General features: G+C 44.7%; 3 protein-coding genes and 1 long non-coding RNA gene across 6 annotated transcripts; 3 read left to right on the forward strand and 1 right to left on the reverse strand.

Moving 5' to 3' along the window:
- Nucleotides 1–59: 59 nt before the first annotated feature.
- LOC130534208 (ubiquitin carboxyl-terminal hydrolase 26-like) lies at nt 60–2,355 on the forward strand. The gene is made up of 3 exons (XM_057048221.1): nt 60–1,235; nt 1,956–2,087; nt 2,170–2,355. The coding sequence occupies exons 1-3, from the start codon at nt 1,069–1,071 to the stop codon at nt 2,327–2,329; spliced, it is 459 nt and encodes a 152-aa protein (XP_056904201.1). The 5' UTR covers nt 60–1,068; the 3' UTR covers nt 2,330–2,355.
- A 1,185-nt stretch (nt 2,356–3,540) lies between these two features.
- LOC130534227 (uncharacterized) lies at nt 3,541–19,236 on the reverse strand. Of its 3 annotated transcripts, none has more exons than XR_008952839.1 (2): nt 18,718–19,236; nt 3,541–3,862 (listed from the first exon to the last, which is right to left on the reverse strand). It is a non-coding gene; the product is annotated as an uncharacterized LOC130534227 (long non-coding RNA). The 3 variants fall into 3 exon arrangements; XR_008952838.1 differs by lacking the exon at nt 18,718–19,236 and adding an exon at nt 4,379–4,714; XR_008952837.1 differs by lacking the exon at nt 3,541–3,862 and adding an exon at nt 17,810–18,129.
- Nucleotides 7,443–8,236, forward strand: LOC130534226 (ubiquitin hydrolase B-like). The gene is made up of 5 exons (XM_057048246.1): nt 7,443–7,535; nt 7,614–7,690; nt 7,788–7,905; nt 7,994–8,048; nt 8,129–8,236. The coding sequence occupies exons 1-5, from the start codon at nt 7,464–7,466 to the stop codon at nt 8,197–8,199; spliced, it is 393 nt and encodes a 130-aa protein (XP_056904226.1). The 5' UTR covers nt 7,443–7,463; the 3' UTR covers nt 8,200–8,236.
- On the forward strand, nt 16,627–17,723 carry LOC130534225 (ubiquitin carboxyl-terminal hydrolase 37-like). The gene is made up of 6 exons (XM_057048245.1): nt 16,627–16,769; nt 16,864–16,957; nt 17,036–17,112; nt 17,210–17,327; nt 17,416–17,470; nt 17,554–17,723. The coding sequence occupies exons 1-6, from the start codon at nt 16,684–16,686 to the stop codon at nt 17,721–17,723; spliced, it is 600 nt and encodes a 199-aa protein (XP_056904225.1). The 5' UTR covers nt 16,627–16,683.
- Nucleotides 19,237–20,964: the final 1,728 nt, after the last annotated feature.

The following is a 20,964-nucleotide window of genomic DNA, read 5'->3' on the forward strand; positions in this document are numbered from 1 at the left end:
CAGAGGAACAGCCTGTTTGAGATGTTTCAGTGAGTCTTTAGAGCTCATCACAGCACAGAAACAGCACTTCTTAAAGTTACTAATGATCTTCTCATAGCTTCAGATCATGGACTGGTCTCTATGCTGGTTCTGCTGGACCTCAGTGCTGCTTTTGATCCAGTTGATCACAGCATCCTGTTACATAGACTGGAACATGTGATTGGGATTAAAGGGACAGCACTAGACTGGTTTAGATCACATTTATCTGATAGATACCAGTTTGCTCATGTCCATGGTGTTCCCTCCTCATACAGTAGGGTTAGCCATGGGGTTCCTCAAGGTTCTGTACTTGGACCAATCCTCTTCACCTTGTACATGCTTCCCTTAGGGAACTTTATTCGGCAGCATGGGATAAATTTTCATTGTTATGCTGATGACACTCAGCTTTATTTATCCATGTAACCAGAGGAGACAGAGAAGTTAGTGAAGCTCCAGACCTGTCTTAAAGACATAATGTCCTGGATGTCTTCAAATTTTCTCTTCCTTAACTCAGGAAAAACTGGGGTCATGGTGTTTGGTCCTGAACCTCTCAGGGATAGATTAGATCACATGATTACTCTAGATGGTATCTCATTAACATCTAGTCTCTCTGTGAGGAATCGAGGAGTAACTTTTGATCAAAATCTCTCCTTCAACTCACACATTAAATTAGTCTCTAGAAGTGCCTTTTTTCACTTGAGGAACATCTCAAAGATCAGGAAGCTACTGACGCGGCCTGATACTGAAAAGTTAATTCATGCTTTTGTTACTTCCAGGCTGGACTATTGTAATTCTTTATTATCAGGGTGTCCAAACAACTCTTTAGGAGGCCTCCAGTTGATCCAAAATGCTGCAGCCAGAGTTCTGACAGGTATTGACAAAAGAGATCACATAACTCCTGTAATGGCGTCGCTTCATTGGCTGCCCATTAAATTTAGAATCATTTTTAAACCCTTCTTCTGACCTACAAGGTCTTCAGAGGCCTAGCTCCATCCTACCTGGAGGAGCTAGTGATACCTTATCAGCCCAATAGACCGCTCCGCTCTCAGAATGCTGGTCTACTTGTGGTTCCCAGAATTTCTAGGAGTAGAATGGGGGGCCGAGCATTTAGCTACCAGGCCCCCCTGCTATGGAACCAGCTCCCTGTCCAGGCCCCCCTGCTATGGAACCAGCTCCCTGTCCAGGCCCCCCTGCTATGGAACCAGCTCCCTGTCCAGGTACGGGAGGCTGACTCCATTGCTAGTTTTAAGATCAGACATAAAACCTACCTCTTTGAAAAAGCTTATTGTTGTTAATTTTGTAGTTCCAATTACTATCATAGATAGAAAAATTATCATACTTAGAGGGTCGTCTAATCGTTAGGTCACATTCTACCTATGCTGTTATAGGCCAAGGCTGCCGGGGTCCGAAAACATGATCACCTTACAGGCCTCTGTCACCCCACTGGGCCATGGTTTCCTCTCCTCTCCTCTCCTTTCCTCTCCTTTCCTCCTCCTCATCAAGCAGACTAGTTATGCTGATTCCTGTGTAGTTTTTCTGCTCCCCCCCCCCCCCCCCCCCCTATTCAATTACAGGTATCGCCGCCTTCGGAGCTGCATGATGACCTCCGGCCCCGCTGAGCCGTTGTATAGTGTATTTTTGTGTGTGTTTCTGTGCTCTGTGCCTCTCCTCTCCTCTCCTCCTCCTCTCCTCTCCTCTCCTCTCCTCTCCTCCTCTCCTCTCCTTCCTCTCCTTTCCTCTCCTTTCCTCTCCTTTCCTCTCCTTTCCTCTCCTTTCCTCTCCTCTCCTCTCCTTCTCCCTCTCCTCTCTCTCCTCTCCTCTCTCTCTACCCAGCCGGCCATCAGCAGAAGGGTCCCCCTACATGAGCCTGGTCCTGCTCACGGTTTGATTGTATAAGACGCTATATAACACTTTGCTCTGTTTTTCTTGTGTTTCAGGCTCCCCAACCTGTCCCAGACCTGCTATATGAACTCTGTTCTCCAGAGCCTCCTGACCCTCGTGCCTTTTGTGAAGGAGCTCAACAAACAGAGTCAACAGTGGCTTTCGCACCCAAAAGCTCTGCTTTTCAAGTACAGCACAAGCTCACGTGCCCCCATTATTCTATGGCATTAATGCAATGAATGAAAAACATCTGCTTTCTCCTTTCTCCAGGTTGCTCACAGATATAAACAACTGCTTCACTACAAAAAACAGCATGCAGAAGAAATCCACCCTCGTTAAATTCCTGCGCACCATTGCATTGCATCATCCAGAATTTAGAAATGATGCCCAACAAGTAATCATTCTTTTATTTTCAAGAGCATCATCCTGATCTTTTCTGGACTAGACACTTTGGTCTGTCTGCAGGATGCCCACGAATTTTTGAACACCGTCCTGGAACAGCTCAGCTCCGTCTCTACAGAGCTCAGGTCAATGGCAACTGAAAAAGAGCCCTGTGGAGGCTCACATCAGCTTCCAGATGTTGAGCACCATGCTGTGCCACAGGTGGGAATATACCTGGAAACCTTCTGCTCCTGCATAGGTGTTGTACTTGTTTAGTTGAATCCTTAGTTATTTGAATCCTCTCTTGAATTCACAGTTGTGGCCATAAATCTGAAAATATGGAGGAGTGTTTGAACCTGTCCGTGGCGCCTGAGGACACCATCATGCAAGGAATACAGCTGTACCTGAAAGTAAGGGACACATGTTTGGTGTTCATGTGTGAATGATGGAGGAGCTGTTGAACCTCACGACTGTTGTTGATTCTGCAGGAGCAACTGCTGGATTACAAATGTGACTGTGGCGCCTCCCAGACGACAGAGCAAAGATCCTTCTTCACTCTGCCAAAGTGAGAACCAGCCATCTCAGCATCCTCACATCTGCTGCCTTCTAAAGGCCCTAACTGTCTCTACATCTCCTCTTCCCTCCCCTTTTCTTCTCGATAGTGTGCTGATCATCCACCTATTGAGATTTAAGTGGTCCTACTTTGCTGCGCAAAAAATTCACAAAGCCACATGTATATCCAGGGAGCTGCTGCTCCATACAAATCAGAGCAGTGAGAAGGTAAACCCTTGATAAACCTTTAAGCAGTCATCAGTCTGAAATGGCTCAAAGAGTGGAGCTAATGGCTTGTTCTTTTTATATTCTGTAGATAAAATATACTCTGAAGAGCATCGTCAACCATTTGGGGAGTTGCACTACCAGCGGTCAGTGTTTAGCTGTCAGTATTGCATTGAAAACCAATGTTCTCCTCGTTTGACCACTAACAAAGCAGTTGCTTTCTTCACAGGCCATTACATTTGTGATGGAGTTTATCGAAACGCAAGCCAAGGGGATGGGAATGCCTGCTGGGTGACATACGATGACGACGTTGTCACAGAAACAAATTTTAACCACGTCTGCCAGCAGCGGCAGAAAACAGCATATTTACTCTATTATGAGAAGATGGAGAAGGATTAGAATCAGGACAAGAAATATGACTAAATATGTCATTTGTTAGAACTGGTTGTCTCAGGACCCGAGAGCAGGCAACACACAGTGGGGAATAGTGTCCTGAAAGCGCCTTTATTCGAAACACAAGGTGCACAAGGTTCTGCTGGGTCATTCAGAGAATCTCTCGCTCGGTCCTCCGGGACGCACCGGGAGCTCCAGTGCGGATCCAATGCGGACAATTAGTTCGCCGAGCGGTTCATGTCCGCAAGTAGGCGTGGAGACCTCGACCGAGTGACAACGTTAGCAAGTTACCATGAGGAGAAGAAAACACTCTTGGCAGACGGGCGCTCTGTCTCTAAATGGAACGGTTGATGGAAAGGTGCGTCCGCCTGCAGCGCCAGCTGTGGATGATGATTGGCTCCTCCACGCCCCCCTGCAGGGAGAAACAAGCCACAAGTGACCCGGAACCCTGGAACCCAACAGTTTATTATTAAATAGGATAATGCACCTAAATGTCAGACTGATGTAAAGAAGGCACGCATGTTTGAACCAATCTGAACCAATAATTGTGTATTCAAATATTGTAATCTATTTCTTTAGATCCATTTTCGGTGCTCTTATGATTGTCATACTTTTATCGATAATTATTATTAAATAGAGTTATGAACTCAATGTATTGTATTTTGACAGTTCCTATTCCAAGGGTTAATAATGGTAACTATGTTTCTCTGACTATGTAGCTTCTTTCTTTTTTAAATTTAAAATAATGAATAATTATTTGGGATTTTTGTTTATCACAATTTTGACAGACTGATATTTCAGTTTTATGTATGTGATACAAGTCAGGCAAATATTGGATGAAACAAACACTGAAGGTACAATTCAGCTTTCACTCCAATCTTACAAGATACTTTGATACTTTAGTCTTTTAAAGGAAAAAGTCAACTACCTTACTGGGTTTCTTCAAGTGCATAAGAAAAAACAGACTTGTTAATAGTTCCTCCGTGGCAGTGTATTGGGAAGGCTAAGCTTGCTAAGTTGAAGGGTTTCCAAATCTTGGGTTGTTCTTGTGAATGTATGAAGAGCAGCTGGCTGAGGTGGAGAGAAGGGACAGAAATTTAAAGTTGACCCACAGATGTGTGTCATTTTGTCCCAAAACGGCCACTTTGACCACTCAACAAAACGTAGGTGACACCTGCGACAGGTTATAAACAGTCCAAGGAGGGGCTCAAAGCACAATGGAAGCAGGCAGGGAGCAGACAAACATAGTCAGACTAAAGGTCATTATTGGGAAATCAGCCCGGGAACGAGTGCCAGAAATTCGTATTTGAGGCAACAACAATCTGGCAGCAAGTTTGTGTACTTCTGTAACTTAAATTCCAATTACAATCAATCAATCAATCAATTTTTATTTATATAGCGTCTTTTACAATCAAAATTGTTTCTAGGCGCTTTACAGAATACCAGGGCCTGACCCCAAACAAGCAACAGTGGCAAGGAAAAACTCCCCTTTAACAGGAAGAAACCTTGAGCAGGACCAGGCTCATGTAGGGGGACCCTCCTGCTGATGGCCGGCTGGGTAGAGAGAGAGGAGAAGGGGGAGGAGAGGAGAGGAGAGAATAGGCATAGATCATAGAGAATACATACCGAAATAGATAATATTAAGTAAATTATGCTGCGGGTAGGTACGTGGAATTTGATGACTAAGGGAGAGCAAGAGGTCTACTAAATGGCCTTGCTTATGGAGCAGATTGAGACGCTTGCTTTCCTCGGGCCACCTTTAGCTGCCAGTCTTTCGCTGTTCCTAGGAGACTTGTTTGGGCTTTCAGTCTGGGGCTAGCGATAGCGGCTTTAGGACAGCTCCTGAGGATGTGCTCCAGAGTTCTTCTTCCTTGGACATCATCGAGAAGCTGAATGAGGAATTTGATGCAATGTCATGGCCCTCCTTGACAGAAAAAAATATTTATGGATCCTTGGATTCTTTCGCCTAACTCGCTTTGGTCACCGTGAACTCCTCAGGAGTGTGAGCTAGTGCTTGTACTGTAGAGGCAGATGCTGCTTAGTCTATGAGGTATAGCCAACCAATGCCGAAGGTGGGTGCTGTCCGTCCTCTCACGTCCTTCAGAAGTGGAAATTGGAAATTGTAATACTAGCATTGGCCACAGAATCCTAGGCAGGACACCATGTTGGTGTAATCTTGCCTTGATTTTTCCAAAGACTAACGTGTGGGCTGAAGTCCGCTGATCGTTGGCTGCCCTGATGGAAGGGGCACCCTTTAGAGAGCAGTAAAAGGTTTTTCCTGAGGCTCTTCATGGGTTTCTCTGTGGCTGATGGAAAATGGGTACCACCTAGAGAGAATGTTTGTGGGACATTCTGAGGTAGTTATGTTTCACATGGACCCTGTCTCCTCTTCCAACAAACAGAGCCCAAAGTGTCCTGCAGGGGAAGGAGGAGAAGACACGTGTCCAGTAGACAGTCCCTGTTCCTCCACATCCAGCAGCGACGTTGAACAAGATGTAAAAATGCTCCTTCTAAACTTAACATTGATATATTTTTGACTTTGTTTAACGTGATTGAGCTGATGTTGCTTTATTCTTAACAAAGCCTGGGGTCCACAGATGAAGAAGACCCAGAGATACATTCTTCCTGTGTCAGTGACACCGAACAGGAGGAGCTGGCTGAAGAGCCCTCGGCAAGAGTCCACCAGCCAGGCTCACCTTTCGGTGTCACGGGTCACCAGGTACATTTTTCTCTTGTGAAAAACCACCAGTTCCCGATGTTTCACATGGACCCTGTCTACTCTTCCAACAAACAGAGACCAAAGTGTCCTGCATTGGCCAGAGAAGTGGACACGTGTCCGGTGGACAGCCTCTGTTCCTCCACATTCAGCAGTGATGTCGAACAAGCTGTAAAAATGCTCTTTCTATAATTAACATTGATGTATTTTTGACTTTGTTTTTCTAGATTGAGCTGATTTTGCTTTATTCTTAACAGAGTCTGGGGTCCACAGATGAAGAAGACCCAGAGATATATTCGTCCCGTGTCAGTGACACCCAGGTCACCAGGTACATTTTTACTAGATTGAGCTGATTTTGCTTTGCCTTTAACTAACAGAGCCTGGAGAAGAAGGATGAAGAAGACTCGCTTTCTTTACATCTGGCGGCTGTTTTGGCTGTGACGTCACAGCCCAGTGCTCCAAAGAATAGATTCCTGGAGGCCTTAAACTATGTGGTCTCGAGAAGCAGAATAGAAAGTGGGAGAACCCTTACATCTGATGAACTGGCCTGTTATGGGTAAAAAAAATTGCACATCATCATCATCATCAACAACACTTTGCTCTGTTTTTCTTGTGTTTCAGGCTCCCCAACCTGTCCCAGACCTGCTATATGAACTCTGTTCTCCAGAGCCTCCTGACCCTCGTGTCTTTTGTGAAGGAGCTCAAGAAACAGACTCAACAGTGGCTTTCGCACCCAAAAGCTCTTTTTTTCAAGTACAGCACAAGCTCACGTACCCCATTATTCTATGGCATTAATGCAATGAATGAAAAACATCTGCTTTCTCCTTTTTCCAGGTTGCTCAGTGACATCAACAATGGCTTTGCAACTAAAAACAGAATGCAAAAGAAGTCCACCCTCTTTAAATTCCTGCGCACCATTGCATTGCATCATCCAGAATTTAGAAATGATGCCCAACAAGTAATCATTCTTTTATTTTCAAGAGCATCATCCTGATCTTTTCTGGACTAGACACTTTGGTCTGTCTGCAGGATGCCCATGAATTTTTGAACACCGTCCTGGAACAGCTCAGCTCCGTCTCTACAGAGCTCAGGTCAATGGCAACTGACAAAGAGCAGAGCTACACCTGCCCTGTGGAGGCTCACATCAGCTTCCAGATGTTGAGCACCATGCTGTGCCACAGGTGGGAATATACCTGGAAACCTTCTGCTCCTGCATAGGTGTTGTACTTGTTTAGTTGAATCCTTAGTTATTTGAATCCTCTCTTGAATTCACAGTTGTGGCCTTAAACGTGAAAATATGGAGGAGTGTTTGAACCTGTCCGTGGCGCCTGAGGACACCATCATGCAAGGAATACAGCTGTACCTGAAAGTAAGGGACACATGTTTGGTGTTCATGTGTGAATGATGGAGGAGCTGTTGAACCTCACGACTGTTGTTGATTCTGCAGGAGCAACTGCTGGATTACAAATGTGACTGTGGCGCCTCCCAGACGACAGAGCAAAGATCCTTCTTCACTCTGCCAAAGTGAGAACCAGCCATCTCAGCATCCTCACATCTGCTGCCTTCTAAAGGCCCTAACTGTCTCTACATCTCCTCTTCCCTCCCCTTTTCTTCTCGATAGTGTGCTGATCATCCACCTATTGAGATTTAAGTGGTCCTACTTTGCTGCGCAAAATATACACAGAGCCACGTGTTTATCCAGGGAGCTGCTGCTCCATACAAATCAGAGCAGTGAGAAGGTAAACCCTTGATAAACCTTGAGGCAGTCATCAGTCTGAAATGGCTCAAAGAGTGGAGCTAATGGCTTGTTCTTTTTATTTTCTGTAGACAAAATATACTCTGAAGAGCATCGTCAACCATTTGGGGAGTTGCACTACCAGCGGTCAGTGTTTCGCTGTCAGTATTGCGTTGAAAACCAACCTTCTCGTTTGACCACTAACAAAGCAGTTCCTTCCTTCACAGGCCATTACATTTGTGATGGAGTTTATCGAAATGCAAGCCAAGGGGATGGGAATGCCTGCTGGGTGACATAAGATGACGACGTTGCCACAGAAACAAATTTTAACCACGTCTGCCAGCAGCGGCAGAAAACAGCATATTTACTCTATTATGAGAAGATGGAGAAGGATTAGAATCAGGACAAGAAATATGACTAAATATGTCGTTTGTTAGAACTGGTTGTCTCAGGACCCAAAAGCAAAAATGAACTAAAAGTGCCTTTATTCAAAACACAAGGTTCACAAGGTCTGGGTGTGGTAGAAGTCGCGGAGGAGGCCGTCGCCAAGGATGAATCGGCTGTAGCTTTCACCATCCGCTCCACCTCAAAGGGCCCCACGAAGCGAGGAGCCAGCTTCTGAGACGCAGGAGTGCAGCACGGACTTGCCTCCACACCCTCCTGCGACAGCGCATGCTGGCCTGTACCAAGGGTACCGCTACTTTGTCCTCCCGGATCTCAAATAACAGAGGCTGGTACCCCAGGGATGCCATGAAGGGAGACAGTCCGGTGGACGCTGAGACCACGGAACTCCACGGCAGGTGGGTGATTGACCCCCGGGTGGCAGGTCAACTTTGAGGCATGGGCCCGTTGCAGGACATCAGACCGCACCGCCTCCAGGACGAACAGCCGGTTTGGTGGACCTCCACCAGGATCCGGGGCATCCACCTCCACCACAAACTGCCAACTGGGGTCGAGTTGCGCGAGGATGGGCGACGACGAGAACAGGCTCTTCAGCCTGCTGAAAGCGGCTTCGGCCTCGGGAGTCCAGCTGAAAACCTGTAGAGTAGAAGTGAGTCTGGTGAGTGGGGCAGCCACCTTGCTGTAGTCCCGGATGAAGCGGCGGTAGAAGTTAGCAAAGCCCAGGAACTGTTGCAGCTGCTTCCGGGAAGAGGGAGTCGGCCACTCCATGACTGCCTTTACCCCGGCCGTATCCGGGGAAAGCTGTCCCCGCACCACCACGAACTCCAGAAAGGAGATGGTGGTGTGGAACTCGCACTTCTTGGCCTTCACAAAAAGACGGTTCTCCAGGAACGTTGGAGGATGAAATGGACATGCAGAACGTGTTGTTTCTGAAACCACACCCTCGTTCCCTATTCACTACTCACTACATGGGGAACATGGATTGAGCGAACTACGTAGCACACTCAATTTAAAGTTAGTATTCAGACAACGGTGTCATTTACGGCGCACGTAAAGTGATATCATGGTGTCGCATAATAATTACGAACCGGTCGCCGGGAAAAGTGGCCAGGTCCATTTAATTATTTTAACCCAACAGAAATACATTCAGCGGTCATTTTATGAAAATGCAATATTTTACCCTATAATCAACTTTATATAATAAAATGAAATATTAATGTCAATAATAATTACTTATTACCTAAAATAATTAGTGTCCCTTGACATTTTCAAGTCAAGACGTGATGGCACATTCTCAAGTCATATTCCGCTGTAGTGAAAACATTTAATAAAGCAATTTTTCATCAAAAAATGGATCCAGAGCTACTTTTCATCTTTGTAAATATTCTTTTCCTGAGTTTCTGTCGCCTGGTGAGGAACAGACGATTCTGAAGAACAATTTTAAGTGAGGGTCCCCCCGCCCCTCACTTAAAGTGATTGATTGATTTTTTTTTTTTTTTTACACATTTATGTTGTAATATTTTAAGATGATCATATTCACAATGGAACCAGACACGGAACAGAAGGGGGGGGACACTAGGGAAAACTCCCAACATTGTGCCAGGCTTTTGGGAGAGCCTCGTCTCGTCTTGTCTTCTTAACTGCTTTATCCCTTTCAAGGCCCTATATGAGCATTTGGCACCTTGCTCAAGGGTACCTCAGCAGTTCTCTGAAGGTGTTCTGGCACCTTCCCCTACCACCAGAACACTGCAATGGGGCTCGGATAGAGAACCCTCTGCTTCTCAGCCCAGTTCCCAACAGACTGAGCTACCAACACCCACATTGCTTTTGGGAGAACTTTCCCAAAGAACAATACCCAAAGAAATTTACTTTCAAGCTGATTTTTCTACGCTGTCAAGGTCAAGCAAAGTATAGATGTTGGGCAAACTCTGCATGATCAGCTAAATTAATTCCATAAAGATGGTTTCTCCATCCCTGTCAGAATCTTCCTATTACTCTCACGTTTGCCCAAAAGAGAATTAAACCTAGGCTATAAAATGGTTATGCCAGCAATCCATTCTATAACAGAAGAAATCTAATGGACAATTAGGGTTAGGATTAGGGTTAAGTTTAGGGTTAGGGTTAGGGGTCAGGGTTAGGGTTTGGGGGTTAGGGTAAGGGGCTAGGGTTAGAGTCAAGGTTAGGGTTAGGGGGTTAGGATTAAGGTTAGGGTTAGGGGGTAAGGGGTTAGGGTTAGTGGTCAGGCCAAAGTTTGCTCATCACTTCTTCTGCTTGCCCTGCTGCACCAGATACATCAAAGAAAACAAATTGGTGGAGAAAGCTGATTTCCTCTAAAAGCAAAAAGGTTCAGGAAGATTCAACAGTAAACTCAAAAAAGAGGTAAGAGAAGAATGGCTAAAAGAAAGTGTTGTGTGTTGTGGGGCTAAATGCACTCAGCTGGAAAGTCACAACGCTCACCTTCACACCAAGGTACTTGACCTGGAGGCCCACAAAATCATGGGGACACAAGAAGGTGAAGGGGAAAAAAAGAACCCATTGAATTTGTCCCCAGATTAATCATCTGCTTGGGAGTGAACATTTTCTGCACCCACTAAAACTGATTGGGCGCAATGTTTACTCCAGCCGGAGACCCGCTGGAGCTGAGCCGGGAACCAGCATGGCCCACAGCCACCACATTCAGAGTGGCTTCTTCGACGTGTCGAGAAAGCACCTAGAATACAAAGGAATCAACACACCTCAACACACACACAAACATGCCCACATACATGCCCTATACTATGTGTAAGTCACACTGTGTGGGGAAATAAGCAACTCAGTGGAGGTCTGTGCTAGCTCTAGGTCATTTATTATCACACATGCCACCACCTTGGTCCTGTTTGGCCTTTCTGCATCTTGCGATGCACACTGCGATGATCAGAGTAATGTATTAGTCGTAATCAAAGCACAGGGATCGAAAGCAACAAAACAGTGCCATCAAAGGACGACTGTACAAAGCAACAAACAAAGGCTGAAATTTAACTTCATAAAGAGGGGGTATAAGGTTAGTCAGTTTCTCACAAACCAAGTAAACTGACGAACACATTTTGTTTCACTGCCAAAAGAATGCAGCCCATTGATAGCGCAGCTGGCAATGCAGCCAAATACAGGACCAAAAAGTCCAAGTTTCTGAACGAGGCTCTCCGGTGCTTTCTTTCATGTTTTTGTGTCACTGTGGAGGACTCAGACGAAGAAGATGATGAGCCTTTGGACCAACCAAGGCGGTACGACCAAACGTTCCTCAAAGTTAAACATATTGCCCTGAATTGTGAATAAAACATTCATGTGACAAATGGAGAAGGGTTCTTCATCATGCAGATCTTCTGTTTTCCTGGGTTTTGCATTAGCAGGGAGAAGCAGGCTGAAGAGCCTTTGACAATAGTCAGCCGGCCAGGCTCACCTTTAGGTGTCGCAGGTCACCAGGTACATTTTTCTCTTTTGAAATTGAAAAATTAACACCGGTTCCTGATGGTTCACATGGACCCTGTCTCTTCTTCCAACAACAGAGCCCAAAGTGTCCTGCAGGGGAAGGAGGAGAGGAGAGGTGTCCAGTGGACAGTCCCTGTTCCTCCACATCCAGCAGCGACGTTGAACAAGCTGTAAAAATGCTCCTTCTAAACTTAACATTGATGTATTTTTGGCTTTGTTTTACTCGATTGAGCTGATGTTGCTTCTTCTTTAACTAACAGAGCCTGGAGAGCAAGGATGAGGAAGAGTCAGAGACGCTTTCTTCAGAGCAAAGCAGTTTATTTATGAGCTCCTTAGAATCTGCAGAAGATGCAGCTGAGCAACCCGTAAGAGGAAAGCACAATGGAAATATGGACATTAGTGTGCTGTAATGACCACTTTACTGCTATTTTTACAACAGATTTCAACAAGTTCCAGTGATGAGGAAGAAGAGAACCCATCCTCATTCAGCAAAAGGGTTTCAGACATCCTGGCTGTAAGAATCAGCAAAATTCTGACTGTTTTAAAGGACTTTCCATCAGGTTTATTTGACTGGACAGTCTTTCCTTCAATGTTTGTTTTATATTTACCCTTTACTTTTACCGAACAGAACATCTTTGATGAAGATCAGTCAGAGATATCTTCATGTGTAAGTCTTTTATTTTGTAACGCCTTTTCCTGCAGAAGCTACGGCTGAAGAACCTCAGCACAATATGGATGTTACATGCAAATATCGACATTAGTTTGTTGTAATTACCAGTTTTTCCCCTATTTCCAACAGAGCACAACATGCACTACTGAGGAGGAAGAGGAGAACTTGTCGAAATCAAATAATAGTGTTTCAGACGTCCCGATTGTAAGAATCAAGCACAGTTTTACTGTTACATTGTTATAAGGACTATCCATCATATTTATACCACTAGGTAATTGTTCCTCTAATTGTTGCTGTTTTATTAGATTGAGCTGATGTTGCTTTATTCTTAACAGAGCCTGGGGTCCACAGATGAAGACCCAGAAATATACTTTTCCTGTGCCAGTGACACCCAACAGGAGGAGCAGGCTGAAGAGCCCTCGGCAATAGTCAGCCGGCCAGGCTCACCTTGTGACACGTGTCCAGTAGACAGCCCCTGTTCCTCCACATCCAACGCTGATGTTGAACAAGCTGTAAAAATGCTCCTTCTAAACTTAACATTGATGTATTTTTGACTTTGCTTTACTCGATTGAGCTGATGTTGCTTTATTATTAACAGAGCCTGGGGTCCATGGATGAAGAAGACCCAGAGATGGTTTCTTCCTGTGTCAATGACACCCAACAGGAGGAGCAGGCTGAAGAGCCCCTGATAATAGTCGGCCGGCCAGGCTCACCTTTAGGAGTCGCAGGTCACCAGGTACATTTTTCTCTTTTGAAATTGAAAAATTAACACCGGTTCCTGATGTTTCACATGGACCCTGTCTCTTCTTCCAACAAACAGAGCCCAGCGAGTCCTGCAGGGGAAGGAGGAGAGGACACGTGTCCGTTATACAGTCTCTGTTCCTCCACATCCAATGCTGATGTTGAACAAGATGTAAAAATGCTCCTTCTATACTTAACAATGATGTATTTTTGGCTTTGTTTTACTCAATTGAGCTGATGTTGCTTTATTCTTAATAGAGCCTGGGGTCCACAGATGAAGAAGACCCAGAGATACATTCTTCCTGTGTCAGTGACACCGAACAGGAGGAGCAGGCTGAACAGCCCTTGACAGGAGTCCGCCAGCCAGGCTCACCTTTAGGTGTCATGGGTCACCAGGTACATTTTTCTCTTTTGATAGAGAAAAATTAACACCAGTTCCCGATGTTTCACATGGACCCTGTCTCCTCTTCCAACAAACAGAGCCCAAAGTGTCCTGCATTGGCCGGAGAAGTGGACACGTCTCCAGTGGACAACCTCTATTCCTCCACATCCAGTAGTGATGTCGAACAAGCTGTAAAAATGCTCTTCTAAACTTAACATTGATGTATTTTTGGCTTTGTTTTACTCGATTGAGCTGATGTTGCTTCTTCTTTAACTAACAGAGCCTGGAGAGCAAGGATGAGGAAGAGTCAGAGACGCTTTCTTCAGAGCAAAGCAGTTTATTTATGAGCTCCTTAGAATCTGCAGAAGATGCAGCTGAGCAACCCGTAAGAGGAAAGCACAATGGAAATATGGACATTAGTGTGCTGTAATGACCACTTTACTGCTATTTTTACAACAGATTTCAACAAGTTCCAGTGATGAGGAAGAAGAGAACCCATCCTCATTCAGCAAAAGGGTTTCAGACATCCTGGCTGTAAGAATCAGCAAAATTCTGACTGTTTTAAAGGACTTTCCATCAGGTTTATTTGACTGGACAGTCTTTCCTTCAATGTTTGTTTTATATTTTCCCTTTACTTTTACCGAACAGAACATCTTTGATGAAGATCAGTCAGAGATATCTTCATGTGTAAGTCTTTTATTTTGTAACGCCTTTTCCTGCAGAAGCTACGGCTGAAGAACCTCAGCACAATATGGATGTTACATGCAAATATCGACATTAGTTTGTTGTAATTACCAGTTTTTCCCCTATTTCCAACAGAGCACAACATGCACTACTGAGGAGGAAGAGGAGAACTTGTCGAAATCAAATAATAGTGTTTCAGACGTCCTGATTGTAAGAATCAAGCACAGTTTTACTGTTACATTGTTATAAGGACTATCCATCATATTTATACCACTAGGTAATTGTTCCTCTAATTGTTGCTGTTTTATTAGATTGAGCTGATGTTGCTTTATTCTTAACAGAGCCTGGGGTCCACAGATGAAGACCCAGAAATATACTTTTCCTGTGCCAGTGACACCCAACAGGAGGAGCAGGCTGAAGAGCCCTCGGCAATAGTCAGCCGGCCAGGCTCACCTTGTGACACGTGTCCAGTAGACAGCCCCTGTTCCTCCACATCCAACGCTGATGTTGAACAAGCTGTAAAAATGCTCCTTCTAAACTTAACATTGATGTATTTTTGACTTTGCTTTACTCGATTGAGCTGATGTTGCTTTATTATTAACAGAGCCTGGGGTCCATGGATGAAGAAGACCCAGAGATGGTTTCTTCCTGTGTCAATGACACCCAACAGGAGGAGCAGGCTGAAGAGCCCCTGATAATAGTCGGCCGGCCAGGCTCACCTTTAGGAGTCGCAGGTCACCAGGTACATTTTTCTCTTTTGAAATTGAAAAATTAACACCGGTTCCTGATGTTTCACATGGACCCTGTCTCTTCTTCCAACAAACAGAGCCCAGCGAGTCCTGCAGGGGAAGGAGGAGAGGAGACGTGTCCGTTAGACAGTCTCTGTTCCTCCACATCCAATGCTGATGTTGAACAAGCTGTAAAAATGCTCCTTCTATACTTAACAATGATGTATTTTTGGCTTTGTTTTACTCAATTGAGCTGATGTTGCTTTATTCTTAATAGAGCCTGGGGTCCACAGATGAAGAAGACCCAGAGATACATTCTTCCTGTGTCAGTGACACCGAACAGGAGGAGCAGGCTGAACAGCCCTTGACAGGAGTCCGCCAGCCAGGCTCACCTTTAGGTGTCATGGGTCACCAGGTACATTTTTCTCTTTTGATAGAGAAAAATTAACACCAGTTCCCGATGTTTCACATGGACCCTGTCTCCTCTTCCAACAACAGAGCCCAAAGTGTCCTGCATTGGCCGGAGAAGTGGACACGTCTCCAGTGGACAACCTCTATTCCTCCACATCCAGTAGTGATGTCGAACAAGCTGTAAAAATGCTCTTTCTATTCTTAACATTGATGTATTTTTGACTTTGTTTTACTAGACTGAGCTGATGTTGCTTTATTCTTAACAGAGCCTGGGGTCCACAGATGAAGAAGACCCAATGATAGATTCTTCCTGTGTCAGTGACACCGAAGAGGAGGAGCTGGCTGAAGAGCCCTCGGCAAGAGTCCACCGGCCAAGCTCACCTTTGGGTGTTGCAGGTCACCAGGTACATTTTTACGAGATTGAGCAGATATTGCTTTATTCTTAACAGAGTCTGGGGTCCACAGATGAAGAAGACCCAGAGATATATCCGTCCTGTGTCAGTGACACCCAGGTCACCAGGTACATTTTTACTAGATTGAGCTGATTTTGCTTTGCCTTTAACTAACAGAGCCTGGAGAAGAAGGATGAGGAAGACTCGCTTTCTTCACATCTGGCGGCTGTTTTGGCTGTGACGTCACAGCCCAGTGCTACAAAGAATAGATTCCTGGAGGCCTTAAACTATGTGGTCTTGAGAAGCAGAATAGAAAGTGGGAGAACCCTTACATCTGATGAACTGGCCTGTTATGGGTAAAAAAATTTGCACATCATCATCATCATCATCATCATCATCAACAACACTTTGCTCTGTTTTTCTTGTGTTTCAGGCTGCCCAACCTGTCCCAGACCTGTTTTATGAACTCTGTTCTCCAGAGCCTCCTGACCCTCGTGCCTTTTGTGAAGGAGCTCAAGAAACAGAGTCATCAGTGGCTTTCGCACCCAAAAGCTCTGCTTTTCAAGTACAGCACAAGCTCACGTGCCCCCATTATTCAATGGCATTAATGCAATGAATGAAAAACATCTGCTTTCTCCTTTTTCCAGGTTGCTCACAGATATAAACAACTGCTTCACTACAAAAAACAGCATGCAGAAGAAATCCACCCTCTTCACCTTCCTGCGCACCATTGCCCTGCATCATCCAGACTTTATAAAAGATGAGCAACAAGTAATCATTCTTTTATTTTCAGAGCATCATCCTGATCTTTTCTGGACTAGACACTTTGGTCTGTCTGCAGGATGCCCACGAATTTTTGAACACCGTCCTGGAACAGCTCAGCTCCGTCTCTACAGAACTCAGGTCAATGGCAACTGACAAAGAGCAGAGCTACACCTGCCCTGTGGAGGCTCACATCAGCTTCCAGATGTTGAGCACCATGCTGTGCCACAGGTGGGAATATACCTGGAAACCTTCTGCTCCTGCATAGGTGTTGTACTTGTTTAGTTGAATCCTTAGTTATTTGAATCCTCTCTTGAATTCACAGTTGTGGCCATAAATCTGAAAATATGGAGGAGTGTTTGAACCTGTCCGTGGCGCCTGAGGACACCATCATGCAAGGAATACAGCTGTACCTGAAAGTAAGGGACACATGTTTGGTGTTCATGTGTGAATGATGGAGGAGCTGTTGAACCTCACGACTGTTGTTGATTCTGCAGGAGCAACTGCTGGATTACAAATGTGACTGTGGCGCCTCCCAGACGACAGAGCAAAGATCCTTTTTCACTCTGCCAAAGTGAGAACCAGCCATCTCAGCATCCTCACATCTGCTGCCTTCTAAAGGCCCTAACTGTCTCTACATCTCCTCTTCCCTCCCCTTTTCTTCTCGATAGTGTGCTGATCATCCACCTATTGAGATTTAAGTGGTCCTACTTTGCTGCGCAAAAAATTCACAAAGCCACATGTTTATCCAGGGAGCTGCTGCTCCATACAAATCAGAGCAGTGAGAAGGTAAACCCTTGATAAACCTTTAAGCAGTCATCAGTCTGAAATGGCTCAAAGAGTGGAGCTAATGGCTTGTTCTTTTTATTTTCTGTAGACAAAATATACTCTGAAGAGCATCGTCAACCATTTGGGGAGTTGCACTACCAGCGGTCAGTGTTTAGCTGTCAGTACTGTGTTGAAAACCAATGTTCTCCTCGTTTGACCACTAACAAAGCAGTTGCTTTCTTCACAGGCCATTACATTTGTGACGGAGTTTATCGAAACGCAAGCCAAGGGGATGGGAATGCCTGCTGGGTGACATATGATGACGACAATGTCAAAGAAACGACTTTTAACCACGTGTGCCAGCAGCGGCAGAAAACAGCGTATTTACTCTATTATGAGAAGATGGAGAAGGATTAGAATCAGGACAAGAAATATGACTAAATATGTCATTTGTTAGAACTGGTTGTCTCAAGACCCGAGAGCAGGCAACACACAGCGGGGAATAGTGTCCTAAAAGCACCTTTATTCGAAACACAAGGTGCACAAGGTTCTGCTGGGTCATTCAGAGAATCTCTCGCTCGGTCCTCCGGGACGCATCGGTAGCTCCAGCGCGGATCCAATGCGGACCATTAGTTCGCTGAGCAGTTCATATCCGCAGGTAGGCGTGGAGACCTCGACCGAGTGACAACGTTAGCAAGTTACCATGAGGAGAACAAAACACTCTTGGCAGACGGGCGCTCGGTCTCTAAATGGAACGGTTGATGGAAAGGTGCGTCCGCCTGCAGCGCCAGCTGTGGATGATGATTGGCTCCTCCACGGCCCCCTGCAGGGAGAAACAAGCCACAAGTGACCCGGAACCCAACAGTTTATTATTAAATAGGATAATGCACCTAAATGTCAGACTGATGTAAAGAAGGCACGCATGTTTGAACCAATCTGAACCAATAATTGTGTATTCAAATATTGCAATATATTTCTTTAGATCCATTTTCGGTGCTCTTATGATTGTCATACTTTTATCGATAATTATTATTAAATAGAGTTATGAACTCAATGTATTGTATTTTGACAGTTCCTATTCCAAGGGTTAATAATGGTAACTACGTTTCTCTGACTATGTAGCTTCTTTCTTTTTTAAATTTAAAATAATGAATAATTATTTGGGATTTTTGTTTATCACAATTTTGACAGACTGATATTTCAGTTTTATGTATGTGATACAAGTCAGGCAAATATTGGATGAAACAAACACTGAAGGTACAATTCAGCTTTCACTCCAATCTTACAAGCTACTTTGATACTTTAGTCTTTTAAAGGAAAAAGTCAGCTACCTTACTGGGTTTCTTCAAGTGCATAAGAAAAAACAGACTTGTTAATAGTTCCTCCGTGGCAGTGTATTGGGAAGGCTAACCTTGCTGAGTTGAAGGGTTTCCAAGTCTTGGGTTGGCCTTGTGAATGTATGAAGAGCAGCTGGCTGAGGTGGAGAGAAGGGACAGAAATTTAAAGTTGACCCACAAATGGACATTGTGTCATTTTGTCCCAAAACGGCCACTTTGACCACTCAACAAAACGTAGGTGACACCTGCGACAGGTTATAAACAGTCCAAGGAGGGGCTCAAAGCACAATGGAAGCAGGCAGGGAGCAGACAAACATAGTCAGACTAAAGGTCATTATTGGGAAATCAGCCCGGGAACGAGTGCCAGAAATTCGTATTTGAGGCAACAACAATCTGGCAGCAAGTTTGTGTACTTCTGTAACTTAAATTCCAATTACAATCAATCAATCAATTTTTATTTATATAGCGTCTTTTACAATCAAAATTGTTTCTAGGCGCTTTACAGAATCCCAGGGCCTGACCCCAAACAAGCAACAGTGGCAAGGAAAAACTCCCCTTTAACAGGAAGAAACCTTGAGCAGGACCAGGCTCATGTAGGGGAACCCTCCTGCTGATGGCTGGCTAGGTAGAGAGAGAGGAGAAGGGAGAGGAGAGGAGAGAATAGGCATAGATCATAGAGAATACATACAGAAATACATTATATTAAGTAAACTATGCTGCCAGTAGGTACATGGAATTTGATGACTAAGGGAGAGCAAGAGGTGTACTAAATGGCCTTGCTTATGGAGCAGATTGAGACGCTTGCTTTCCTCGGGCCACCTTTAGCTGCCAGTCTTTTGCTGTTCCTAGGAGACTTGTTTGGGCTTTCAGTCTGGGGCTAACGATAGCGGCTTTAGGACAGCTCCTGAGGATGTGCTCCAGAGTTCCTCTTCCTTGGACATCATCGACAAGCTGAATGAGGAATTCGATGCAATGTTATGGCCCTCCATGACAGAAAAAGATATTTATGGATCCTTGGATTTCCTCGCCTACCTCGCTTTGGTCACCGTGAACTCCTCAGGAGTGTGAGCTAGTGCTTGTACTGTAGAGGCAGATGCTGCTTAGTCTATGAGGTATAGCCAACCAATGCCGAAGGTGGGTGCTGCCCGTCCTCTCACGTCCTTCAGAAGTGGAAATTGGAAATTATAATACTAGCATTGGCCACAGAATCCAAGGCAGGACACCATGTTGGTGTAATCTTGCCTTGATTTTTCCAAAGACTAACGTGTGGGCTGAAGTCAGCTGATCGTTGGCTGCCCTGATGGAAGGGGCACCCTTTAGAGAGCAGTAAAAGGTTTTTCCTGAGGCTCTTCATGGGTTTCTCTATGGCTGATGGAAAATGGGTACCACCTCGAGAGAATTGGAACTGTTACTCACCTTCTCCCTCTCCAAGATTACATACCTGGATTATGCCGGCTTGAAGTGCATCTGAGCCCAGTTGGCCAGCCCTTCCAAGCCCATGAGGAGCATCTGCCTCCGTGAATGTATTTCCTGCCTGTCCAATACAGGTATTTGATGACAGTATACTTTATATAGTATATTTTCCGAGTGTTATACATGTTATACTATCCCTGAGTAAAGACACTCTTTGGTAAAAATGTCAACCCTTATCTGATGTGTTACCAGCCTGTGATCATCATAATTCATGTACAACAACTTCATTATGTCCAGTCCATATTTAGAAGGTTATGGCCAGTAAAGGTTTAGCCACTGGTGTCATAAGTTTGAGAACATGGTCAAGCAAAACACGGTGACAACAAATGCTTTGTAATGAATAATAACGCATTAATATGATGCTAATGCACATTTGATAGCAGGTACTTAATGGCAAACATGTCATCCCTAGTACAAAGTCTGATCTAATGTCTGCATTAAAACAAACACATTGTTTTATTCAGTCTGAGTGTGAGTTCAGGTTTTATGTCAGCATCAAGACTGGTGTAAATCTGCCGTAATGTGATGCATTTATAGTCTTTATGAGTTTAGGTTTGAATTCTTGAGGAGTTAAAAAAGAAACTTGCCCATTGATCTGTTCACTACTAGAGTGACAGAAGAGGTTCCAAGTTAAACGTTGTTACAGAAACTTCAGATATAAGATATTTGTTGAAGTGGGTAGCAATGGCGACGCGGTTATCGCACAGCTTCCTTGTGGACTTGTGGATGCAGTTGGACATTTCACGGAGGTCTGGACACTTTAATGGTCTATACCTGTCACTTGTATGATATAGGAAACTCTTTTACGCTACAAAATGATGGGTTTATGTTTGTGGGATATTCTGAGG

Source organism: Takifugu flavidus, chromosome 11 (assembly GCF_003711565.1).
Source record: "Takifugu flavidus isolate HTHZ2018 chromosome 11, ASM371156v2, whole genome shotgun sequence".
Taxonomy (NCBI): domain Eukaryota; kingdom Metazoa; phylum Chordata; class Actinopteri; order Tetraodontiformes; family Tetraodontidae; genus Takifugu; species Takifugu flavidus.

What these genes read in the sequence shown, in the direction of transcription:
- LOC130534208 (XM_057048221.1), top strand. Translation starts at nt 1,069, where the DNA reads ATGCTGGTCTACTTGTGGTTCCCAGAATTTCTAGGAGTAGAATGGGGG. An exon ending in GGAACCAGCTCCCTGTCCAG is followed by an intron (nt 1,236 to 1,955) that starts GTACGGGAGGCT and finishes CTTGTGTTTCAG; the next exon opens with GCTCCCCAACCTGTCCCAGA. An exon ending in CCAAAAGCTCTGCTTTTCAA is followed by an intron (nt 2,088 to 2,169) that starts GTACAGCACAAG and finishes TCCTTTCTCCAG; the next exon opens with GTTGCTCACAGATATAAACA.
- LOC130534226 (XM_057048246.1), top strand. Translation starts at nt 7,464, where the DNA reads ATGGAGGAGTGTTTGAACCTGTCCGTGGCGCCTGAGGACACCATCATG. An exon ending in GAATACAGCTGTACCTGAAA is followed by an intron (nt 7,536 to 7,613) that starts GTAAGGGACACA and finishes TTGATTCTGCAG; the next exon opens with GAGCAACTGCTGGATTACAA. An exon ending in TCCTTCTTCACTCTGCCAAA is followed by an intron (nt 7,691 to 7,787) that starts GTGAGAACCAGC and finishes TCTTCTCGATAG; the next exon opens with TGTGCTGATCATCCACCTAT.
- LOC130534225 (XM_057048245.1), top strand. Translation starts at nt 16,684, where the DNA reads ATGGCAACTGACAAAGAGCAGAGCTACACCTGCCCTGTGGAGGCTCAC. An exon ending in AGCACCATGCTGTGCCACAG is followed by an intron (nt 16,770 to 16,863) that starts GTGGGAATATAC and finishes TTGAATTCACAG; the next exon opens with TTGTGGCCATAAATCTGAAA. An exon ending in GAATACAGCTGTACCTGAAA is followed by an intron (nt 16,958 to 17,035) that starts GTAAGGGACACA and finishes TTGATTCTGCAG; the next exon opens with GAGCAACTGCTGGATTACAA.